The sequence below is a fragment of the Bison bison genome, unplaced genomic scaffold (assembly GCF_000754665.1).
Source record: "Bison bison bison isolate TAMUID 2011002044 unplaced genomic scaffold, Bison_UMD1.0 scf7180017864249, whole genome shotgun sequence".
Taxonomy (NCBI): domain Eukaryota; kingdom Metazoa; phylum Chordata; class Mammalia; order Artiodactyla; family Bovidae; genus Bison; species Bison bison.
This window is the reverse complement of record NW_011494821.1, coordinates 2,519,546-2,531,072: the sequence shown is the minus strand read 5'-3', so window position 1 is coordinate 2,531,072 and position 11,527 is coordinate 2,519,546. Positions and strand designations below refer to the sequence as shown.

The window sequence follows — 11,527 nt, the reverse complement described above, 5'->3', positions numbered from 1 at the left end:
AATACAAATGCTGGAGTCAGGTTCTGGGAAAGATCACATATGAGAAATGGCATTACTTCCTCTTCAAGGCAAAAACAGGATAAGACAGGATAAATAAGGGAAAGATGCCTGCTCTGTGGCACAGTCATTTTGGTTTCTTGTTTGAAGTTTTCTCTTTTTTAAATGTGGGCCATTTTTAAAGTCTTTATTGAACTGTTATAATACTGCTTCTGTTTTTGTTTTTTTCTTAGCCAAGAGGCATCGTGGCATCTTAGCTCCCCAACCAGGGACTGAACCCACAAACCCTGCATTGGAAGGCGAAGTCTTAACCACTGGACCACCAGAGAAGTCCCAGCACAGTCATTTTGAAACAGAAAATAGCTATATATTGAAAACAGTCAATGACTGCCCTAACAGATCATCTCAAAACCCTCCAATTACATGTAACCTATGTTCTGGGAGCCTAGGACACAGCCTTGTCTTTGCAAAGCTAAAGTCATTTTCAAAGCCCAACTTCTATGCACACTCTCTGCTTATTGTAGTGAAAGTTCCTTTGTTGAGGATCTTTCAGAATCCACTACTCAGTTGCATAAATATTCACTGAGCAGCTACTATATATATAAATCCTAAAGATAGTTATTTCTTTTATTTGAGCTTCTTACTAAGATTTACAATGGAGGTTACAATTAAGTAGTCAGATAATCACTGTTTCTTCCACAGCTACAGGAAGACATCTCTCTTACACTTATGCCTGTGGACTTAACTGTTCTCTCAGCCTGAGATGCCCTTCTCCATACCTCTCAGCCTGGCTAAAGAAGGCAGCTTAATCAACTTTCAACACTTGGCATCACACCAACTTTATTGGGAAGCCTTCCCTGGTGAATTCCAGACTGGGTAAATATTTTCCTCTGGGCTACAACACCCTGTATGTCTCTTTATCAGCCCAATCACAGTGTCTCATATGTCTGTGTCTCCCACTAGACTCTGAAGCCCTTGAGGGTCACGATCATGTCTGATTCACCTCCAGGGTACCTGTGCTGGCATAAGTCTGGCACACAATGACCACTCAATAAACACTTATAAGACAAAAAGAGGGGATGGGACTTCCTGGTGATCCAGTGGCTAAGACTCTGTGCTCCCAATGCAGGGGGTGCAGGTTCAATCCCTAGTCAGGGAACTAGATCCTACATGCCACAACTCAAAGATCCTGCATGCTGCAACTAAGACCTGGCCCAGCCAAATGAAGAAATATCTAAAGGAAAAAAAAAAACAGACAAAAGGAGGGGAGGAGTGGGGAGGTACGTGAAGGCCACAATTCACTGATGCTTACTTTGGCAACTCTGCACTGCTGCAACTTGACATCTGCTTCATCCCACTCTTCTTCCAGCTCAAACCAGCCAATGGGATCATCTTCACCAAGGATATCAGACGAGCAACCGATCCTGTAAACACAAAGGTACTCATAAAACATTCTCCTGTTTCTCAACTTCTCAAGAGTCTAACGAATAAGGCACCACTTATATGGCATTTGGGCTTCCCTTGTGGCTCAGCTGGTAAAGAATCTGCCTGCAGTGCGGGAGACCTGGGTTTGATCCCTGGGTTGGGAAGATCCCCTGGAGAAGGGAAAGGCTACACACTCCAGTATTCTGGCCTGGAGAATTCCATGGATTGTACAGTCCATGGGGTCACAAAGAGTCGGGCATGACTGAGCGACTTTCACTCCACTTTCACTTTACATGGCATTTAACTTGTTTAGATGGCCTGTCTGTTAACAACAGGCTGGGGCGCGCCACTTGGTGCCTAAGTATACAAGGGAGGTGGTGGTAACTTCCTCCCCACTCCTCAGCCTCCTCATCTGAACGATGGGAACTATTATTAGCCCCAAATATGACCTGAGAATTCAGGAGAAAGTTTGCTTCTCTGGATAACTGGATTATTTGAAGAATGAGACCTGCAGTCAAGGTATCTAAGATGAGCTACTCAGGAATAAAGTCCAACGCAACAGCTGGTATGTGTTTTTGGAAAGAGTCAAAGGAGAGGCAGGTTCATTTTCTTTCCCCAGGACTGGCTAAAATATCCACGACTGGCTTGAGGTTCATACTTGCAACAGCTGAAGGGTAAAAGCTGGGGAGCTTTTGGATCCTGGAGCTCAGCCTTCACAGGCCTCAGGATTTTTTCTTATTCCTTAAGAACTCCTTACAGGAAAGCATTTCAACCCAAAAGCTGAAGAAGCACAACTGTGTGCCATTTCTTTTTAAAAACTGGATACATGAATGGTACTTCCTTTTTAGGAATAAAATATCTGAGAAGGAGAAAATGGCAGTTTTTTCAAGTAACATTCCTAAAACTTTATTTAGTCTGTGCTATAGCTAACAGGCTAGCCAACACATGCATAATTCTGTATGGATTAAGATAAACAAACACAGGGGTTTACAACAACAAGAAGGAAAAAAACAAAGGACCCAGAATAAGTTCAATAACAGAGAGAGAAAAAACATTCTCTTCTGACCATAAGTCATTCTAAGCATGAAACATTCATGACATAGTTAAGCCTCAAACCAGTGGTATTTCATCTAAGCCCAAAATTGTGTCAATGACTCTTACCAGTATTGAGTGTTTGAGGACTTTTTAATTCACTCTGGGAGTCATCAAGGAGATCTCTGAGATATAAAGAAAGAGCTGGCAGGGTGTCAGAGAGGGGTAGAAGCAACCTTGCTTACTATATCAATTCATAGGCAGGGTGGAAAAAACAGAGCTGAATACGTATAGCCCTTAAGTATATATAGCAAGCCCAAAGCTGGTCCCAGAGCATACTGACTGACATCTGATAAGAGGGCAGGGAAATAAAAAGGGCAAAAAGACAGATGCATGTCTTGTTAACATTTTGATCTCCAAACTGGAGAGGGACCGATAATATGTAGGCCAAGTAAATGAGGATTTCAGAGTAGCTCAGGCTGGAACCAGGAGCTAAAATCAGCAAGGGACTAGTGAATAAACCTGTATTTAGGTTAAAAAAAAATCATCCTATATAAGATGTGGAAGATCTTATTTAACAGCAGGTTTAGGGAAAAAGACCTATATTAATATGTGCCAGGAGTGGGACACAGCTACTTAAAAACTGTAATCTCTGATCATTATTTTAAAAGAAAAGCATTTTTAAAAAGCATGTATGCATGATGGGAGAGAGATGTTTCATTTAGAGGGCTGGAATTAGGACTACTGAGCTGAGATTACAGCTATAAGATTTCAAACGAGTCCTCATCACTGAGATGCAGTGAGTGCTCCATCACTAAGGACATTCCAGAGAGGCTGAATAAGCATTTGTCAGAGATGCCACCATAGGAAGCCCAGAGGAGAGAGGAAGTTTGTCTAGAACCTTGCTACTTCATGTGTGATCCATGGTCAGGGAGCACCAGAGTCACTTGGGAGCTTGTTAGAAATGAAGGTCTCAGGCCCCATGCAGAACCATCGAATCAGAATCCACATTTAACACAATTGTCAGTGGTTCGTAAGTCCATGAAAGCCCAGGAGTAGAGTACTGTGTGTTAGTCACTCAGTCATGTCTGACTCTTTACAACCCCATGGACTTTAGCCTACCAGGTTCCTCTGTCCATGGAATTCTCCAGGCAAGTACAGTACTGGATGATAGGAAAATCTCCAGCACCCTGTTACCTATGAAATACAGGAGCAAAAAGAGCGAAATCTCAGGCTCAGCCCTGTGAGTTTGCTACTAGTGCTAAGGGAGGTAACACTGCCCAGGAGGTCACCGATGCCCTCTGCAGCTAAGTCCAACAGACTTAGCTTACTGCATCTAGACTTATCTTACTAATTCCTGGGTGACATCTGACAGGGCTGCCCACTCCCTGCCTCTCTAACCATGACTTTCCATTGGCTTTCCTGCTGCTTCTCTGGCCACTTTTACCAGCCTCCCTTTCTCCGTTGCCCCTGAAATACTGGTGCCTCTCAGCAGGTTGGCCTCTCTGTGCTCTTCCCAGCATACACGCTCCTCCAGAATGATCTCCTCGAATTCATTTTAAACCGTCGCTGAAATGTTTCTGCTCTCTGTGCCCTCAAGACAAAGTCTCTTCCAGGCTCCTGACCTGCTTATCCAACTAGCTGTGGGACACATAGAGGTGTCCTACAGCCTCAAAGCCAACAGGGCCAAAACTGAGCTCATCATCATCTCACAAACCTGTACTCCCTGAAGTATGTTCTATCTCAGAAAAAGGCACTACCAATGTTCCCCCTGCCAAGGCAAAACCCAGGACTCACTGATGCCTATGCTTTCTCCCCTCTCCGGCTCTTCATTTAGTCACTCACCAGGTCCTGCTGTTTCTCTGGTGGGCTACAGTCCATGGGGTCACAAAGAGTCGGACACAACTGAGAGACTAACATACACACACGAAGTCCTGGTGGTTCTGCCTTCTAGCATGTCTGCAGTCGGTCCACATCTCTCCCCTGCTCCTGTCGCAGCTGTGTGACGTCACCCATACTCTGGCCTCCACGGCGACAGCAGCAGCTTCACCCACTGCACCCTGCCCCCCTGTTCACTCTCCTCCAGCCCTGCCTCACACAGCAGGCTCCAGAGTAGTACGCCCAAACCACACATGCGATCTTGTTCTTCCTGAAACTTCTGGATAGCACAATCCCGTCTGACTCCCTTCCCCTGCCCCCACTGCTTTCAGGATAAAGTCTCAACTCTGAAACAGAGACAAAGGGCCTTTAAAGACCTGACCCTTTCCTCGCTCCAGCTTCACCTTGCCCCACTCTCTGCCTCACCGCACACCTCAACAAGGTGTGGCTCGCCAGTGCCTTGAGCAGGCCAGACTCCACCTCTGAGTTCTCAACTCCATTCTATTCTTTGCTCGGGACATTCTTCTTCCACTACTCCAAGGGGTTAATTAACTTTAACTCCTCCATATTCAACACTTCCTCCAGGAAGCCTTCCCTGATCAGGTCAGGTGCTCTGCCCTGTGCTCCTAGAACACCTGATCCCTCCTACCTACCTTGCCTGGACAGCACAGTGACTCTGTAGGCTTTACCATCTGTCTTCTGAGCAGGCTCTGTAGAGCAGAGACTGTGCCAACTTGCTCATTAGTGCAAGGCATCTTTGGTGCCTAGCAGCAGGCCGAGCACATCACAGGTACTTAATAATTATTTTCAATAAAAGCACAAAAACAGGAGGAAGGAAGTTGGGGCTGGGGTACATTTCCCAGGGGCTAGATAAGACTAAAGACCTCAGGCTGCCCACAATTCACATGGATATCATTACCCAGCCATTTTGAAGATCTATATACCTGGTCACGAAAGGGACCGAGTAAAAGTCTATGAACAAATTAAAATATATGTCTTCACACATGCTGCCAGAAAGCAATGAATGTTCCTGGCTACTAAAGATGGGTTAGTAGCAACTTTTTTTCTATAAAGAAAACATATGTCACCAGTAAGAGAATGTATATTATCTTATTAACTAGAAAGATTTTTATTCTGTTCCTTACCTGCTTTTTACAAACTGCCTGAACTCCTGAAGCTTCCATTTGTCATATTTTTCGAATCTTTTGAAGTGTTCTTCCGCATGAAATTTATCAGAAGATGAATTGTACGCAAACACCAAGCCACACTGGGCACCGATGCCACCACGTCGAACCTGGAAACAGAGGCCTAAGTAAAGAACATTGAAGGGGCCGGAATTGTGTGGCCATTCTGTTCCCAAGTAATGTGGTCAGATTCAAAGAGCTTAAAGCAAAAATGAAACCAACAGAGAGAGATCTCAAATACATGAAATCCTGGAAAAGTAAGAAAGTTGCTTCCCAAGAAAGGATTCCTCACCGTTTTTGATCCTTACACTCACACCATTCACAGACTTAAAATATACTTATCTTTTTGCCCCTGTGTCTGCTACAGGCCTGACACAGAAAAATCACTAAAATCAATGAAAAGCCAGTGACATGGACTTCTGCAATGCAACCCTATTTTTAAAACTAGTAGTAACATTTCTGAAAGAAGGCAGCAGAAGAATTACCATAATTCTGATCTGAGTAACTTGGAAGGCAGATTCAGTTCCTGTAGAAAAAATAGTACTTGCTCTGGTTTTTCCAGTCTCTGTAAGAAAACCTACAAAAAATAAAAATTAACATTAGGATGACTGATACATCTGTAATAACCCTAAGAACTAAGACCAACAAAACCAAGGCATATCCTTTGAGGCAGAGGCATCTAGCCCATCTGGTCCTCTCATAAAAGTTAGAAAAAGAATTCCTCTCTAGGCAGATGCAACCCCGCTGATCAACCACCAGGTAACAGATAATGGGCCAGGTATAACTTCGTCAGAGCATAATCTTTTCAACTATACAGGCAACCCTGCTCTGAGGCAACAATAAAGAAATAAAAAGTTGATAAAGATTGTGACTTTAATTCAAAGAGACAAAAGACTAGACAGTTAATCATCTTTCTGAACCATTCCTAAAACCACGACTGATGTTTGGCTGGGCTGTTAGAGGCAAGCAGACTTAAAGGCTGAGAGAGGAATTAGTTTCTCAAATACTGTCAGGAAAGATTGTGAGTCTTCAAAACGGGCAAGAAAAGAATGTGTGTGTTTGCATGTGTCCTCAGTCATGTCTGACTCTTTACGATCCCATGGACTATAGCCCACCAGGCTCCTCTGTGCATGGGATTCTCCTGGCAAGAATACTGGAATGGATTGCCATGTCCTCCTCCAGGGGATCTTCCCGACCCAGAGATTGAACCCTCGTCTCCTGCATTGGCAGGCAGATCCTTTACCACTGAGCCACCTGGGAAGCCTCCCCAAAGTGTTTATTTAACCCACTCTTTTGAGTTCTCGCCACCTTTCATTGTCTCTAAGCTACTTGATAATTCTATAAATTGTACAATATGACAGTAATGCAAATGATTCTTGTCCACAGAAATAAAAATTGTGTCTATAGGAACACAGCTGATTATTCCTTATGAAGACTGACCAATTTTGCAGCTATCTGTAGATTCATGTTAGCATTCTTATTGGTCTCCATGTATTAATGAGTTCTCCTTTGACCTGCCTGTATAACATCCTAGTGGTCCCCTCCTTACTGTATAATGTGAACATTCAAGTACTTTTAAGTTGTTACAGGTGAGTGACACCTAGCAGATGGCAACACTGTAGTAAAGAAATCACACAAACAGTTCAGGAACCACTGATGCCAACTGAAGCACACGGGCAGTGAAGACTGCACGTCCTGAAAGTTTCAAAGACCACAGTGTGGTTCCACAGGGCCTCTAGTGGCCATTTCCACTCACTAAAACCCCGCAGGTCCACTACTCACCGTCCCTCGTCCATGGCTCAGCAAGCAGGTTTTCAGGCCCTGACTTCTCTTCTTTTCCCTTGACATCACAGGCCTGAAGAGTCAATTGGAGAGGTTTCCCTGATCAAAGAAAAGAGAGAAAGCGAGAGAGCCTGAAGCTAGTGCTATGAAAAAATGAAAACTAGAATGCTCATCAGTGGAAACAGAGAGCCTGTGGCCACCCAGATTGCTAACTAAAAACTGACCCATTTAAAAGCTAACATAGGAAGTAGTATCAGATAAAAGGGGATACCACCCTTTTCTGCTCTCCTGAAAGAAACAAGAATAAGTCAATCCAAAAGAATCACTCTAGAATAACAACCAGTCAGAAACAAAGCATATCGTAAGACACAGAATAACAACACAGACTTAATATAGTTGTGTGTTGAGCAGGAGGAGAAAGGAATTCCTAAGACACTGTTTGGGAGTCAATAATTAAGTTTATTGTAACTGCATTTAAATATATAAATAATGAAAAAACAAATATCATATATTAATGCATATTTATAGGATCTAGAAAAATAATACTGATGAACCTATCTGCAGGGCAGAAATACAGACTCAGACACAGAGAACGGACTTGCGGCCACAGCGGGGGAAGGAGAGGGTGGGACAAACTGGGAGAGTAGCACTGACAGATGCACACTGCCGTGTGTGAGACAGACGGCCAGTGGGAAGCTGCTGCTCAGCACAGGGGCCCAGCCGGCTGCCTGTGATGACCTGGGGGCGGGGTGGTAGGCGTGGGGTGGGGTGGTGGAGTGGGGAGGCTGAAGAGGGAGGGGATGTATGCTTACTTATGACTGATTCATGTTGTCGTATGGCAGAAAGCCACACAACAATGTAAAGCAATTACCCTCCAACTAAAAATAAATTTAAAATATATCAATAAAATAAAACATACATAAATAATGTCTCGGGGTTTGGCGTTTTGTTTCTTAAAATTATCTCTAGGCAAATTTTGGAAGTTTTCAAAATTATATAGATCAACTTTTACTATCATGATCTAAAAAACATTTTCTTTTGTTTTAGTAATGTAATGAAAACTCTATAACTCTATTAACCTATAAACCAAACTGGAACTAGAACATTATCAATAATGAACAGCCCCCCTAGGCATTCCTCCCCCATTTAGGCTCTCTGCCCAAACAACAGCTAAACTGAATCTAAAACTTTTCTAGAGAATATTTTCCAGATAGATCCCTCCCATCTGGCCATGGATCCCAACCTCTCCAAAGAAATGATCTTCCCAAAACTGGGGAAGGGGTAACTGGATTTACATGATATCTATTGATGACTTAAACAATTAAAAGTAAACTATTAGGAAATATTAAGGCAAAGGTACAAATATCATCTCTGGAGAAGGAAATGGGAACACACTCCAATATTCTTGCCTGGGAACTCCCACGGACAGAGGAGCCTGGCAGGCTACAGTGTGTGGGGTCGCAGAGTCAGGCACAGCTAAAGCAGCTGAACAACAGCAAACACCACAAGGAATGACCACAGTGCTCTGACGGGATGGGGTCCAACGCAGTACTCTGTGGACAGAAGCTTCAGCCCTAGAGGCTAGGACAGCACGTGTCAAGTGCAGTCATCTGAGAGTAGCTCTACAGACTCCTGTGTTGAGAAGGATTAAGAAGCTCCAACCTGGATCAGTGGAAACGTGCTAAGATGCGTTGCCATTGGGCCCAGGAGGGAAGTGGTGGCTGGCATGTATGTCTGCCCATATATGTCATTCCAACCAGCTATCAGCTACCACGAGGATGCATTCCAAGACAAGGGTCTTTGCGCCAGGTCTGGCATTCAAATGGCCACCAAGCCTCAGTCATTAGGTCAGTAAACCCTGGGAGTACAGTGCAGTGGATACTCAAGTTTCTTTTCTGCTAATGCATCCATAAATGAACCAGCATCTCCCTCCTTCCTATCAACCTTAGTCAAAGAAGACATGTTCCTCCAGAAACCACAGTATAAGTAGAATGCCCCGGCCCACAAACTACTACTCAACAAGATGATGCCAGAAGGTCCCCCGTTGGTGATGGTATCATGCATCTTTGTGCACCTTGCCAAGGTCACTTACCGTATTTAAGGAGCAGGTTCTGCCTGACCGACGCCATGGATGAGATGAGGGATGAGGCATCATAGTGTGTGTCCAGGTGATCAGTGACAGTACACAGAGAGCTCAGCACTTTGGCAACACTTCCTCTCGCTAGTGCAAAGGCCAGAAGAGTCAGCTCCACCTCTGGTGTAGAACGGCAGCTACAAACAAAGAGCAGAAAGCATTTCACTTTTTAAAATGTGAGAAAATTCAGGTAGTTCAAACTTTGTGTAACTGATCACCAAAAGCAAAATCAACCTGCCATACGCTTCATCCATTTACCAGAAACACTTTTTCAAAATCCTTAAGATATCCTAAAGAAAAACTAAATCGGTCTGGAGGAATAGGAAATAAAACCCTCACCTTTGTAACCTTAATCTGTAAGTATAAAATAACGCTATCAATTTCAAGAAGTCCAACTTTATAAACCAAAAATAAATAAGCACCTGCTATCAAGAAGCCTTGAGTAATGACCTGGCTTGCTCAGACAGCTAAGGGCTTTTTCCTTCAAGCACCAGTCACGTATTTTAGATCTACTCCATGTCACTCTTATCTAGTTTCTTAAACACATTACCCTGAAACTTTCAAAACTGTCTAGATGTCTCAGGGCCTAGTTTGTACTCTAATACAGTAACGTCCTCAGGGCTCACTGTGACAGAGCTGAGTGTCCCCACACTAACTGACTCCTCTATCAGCTATCAGGGTGTCCTTTCCCAGGTCTATGGACAACCAGGCTTGTTAGACCTGCCCATGGAGGCAAGCAGGTGCTGGGCTGGGGATGTGAAGGAACGGAGAGGCTTTGAGTTCTGGACTGTGCCACCTCTGCCCTGGCTGAATCTGAGGACTACTCCACCCCCACCCCCAATTCCTAAGGTCGGGGGACATTACTAGTTAATGGAGAGCACCGTTATTTCACTTTCTCTTCAGTCACTAAAAAATGAAACACTGGAAAAATTAAAAAAAAAAAAAGACGTGACAAGCACATATGCCCTCTATCTGCCAATACCGGCCCCCCATCTCCCCCTACCCCACTTATCGACCTTGAGTTCTTACCTAGTAATCCTTATGAGGAAGCTGTCCACCTCTTCCAGAACGTTGGGAGACAGGAAAGTGGAGAAATCTGTAGATCCCGGTGAGAGGGACAGCGGAGGCATGTGCTGCAGCGCCTTCCTAGGAGTGTAAGGTGCACAATCAGAACAAACCCAGGCCAACGATAAATGTATTAATATAATTTCAAATCAAATAAAAATACATTGTTGGAAGCTTGTTTGGATTAAACCCTTACTAAGAAACAGTGTTCCTACAGAGAACCTGGTACATAAATCAGCCTTTTTCCTACAGGGGTCCCAGTGCTAGACCATTTAATGGGATTTCTTTTCTTTTTTTTTTAAGAGTTCCTTTAAGAATTTCTTGAAGAGTTAAAGAATTTAAGAATCTCTTAAAGAGTTTCTTTAAGAGTTTTCTTTAAGAATACACACGACTCTGGTATTCAGTTGGTCACTTCACTTGAAACTTTGGAAGTCGAGTTGTTTCAGATCAGATCAGTCACTCAGTCGTGTCCAACTCTTTGTGACCCCATGAATCACAGCACGCCAGACCTCCAGACCTCCCTGTCCATCACCAACTCCCGGAGTTCACTCAGACTCACGTCCATCGAATCAGTGATGCCATCCAGCCATCTCATCCCCTGTTGTCCCCTTCTACTCTTGCCCCCAATCCCTCCCAGCATCAGAGTCTTTTCCAATGAGTCAACTCTTCACATGAGGTGGCCAAAGTACTGGAGTTTCAGCTTTAGCATCAGTCCTTCCAGTGAACACCCAGGACTGATCTCCTTTAGGATGGACTGGTTGGATCTCCTTACAGTCCAAGGGACTCTCAAGAATCTTCTCCAACACCACAGTTCAAAAGCATCAATTCTTCGGCACTCAGCCTTCCTCACAGTCCAACTCTCACATACATACATGACCACAGGAAAAACCACAGCCTTGACTAGACGAACCTTTGTTGGCAAAATAATGTCTCTGCCTTTGAATAAGCTATCTAGGTTGGTCATAACTTTCCTTCCAAGGAGTAAGCGTCTTTTAATTTCATGGCTGCAGTCACCACCTGCAGTGATTTT

The 11,527-nt window shown here is 43.9% G+C and overlaps 1 protein-coding gene across 1 annotated transcript in view; it reads right to left on the bottom strand.

The window, feature by feature from the left end:
- Positions 1–11,527, bottom strand: part of ZZEF1 (zinc finger, ZZ-type with EF-hand domain 1) — a 95,506-nt gene that overhangs the window by 63,891 nt on the left and 20,088 nt on the right. Inside the window, exons 7-12 of the mRNA XM_010847465.1 lie at positions 10,462–10,578; positions 9,391–9,569; positions 7,299–7,397; positions 6,002–6,093; positions 5,478–5,626; positions 1,310–1,421 (exon numbers count right to left, since the gene is read on the bottom strand). Coding sequence (XP_010845767.1) covers positions 1,310–1,421; positions 5,478–5,626; positions 6,002–6,093; positions 7,299–7,397; positions 9,391–9,569; positions 10,462–10,578 — 748 coding nt within the window. The remainder of the gene's footprint in view (positions 1–1,309; positions 1,422–5,477; positions 5,627–6,001; positions 6,094–7,298; positions 7,398–9,390; positions 9,570–10,461; positions 10,579–11,527) is intronic.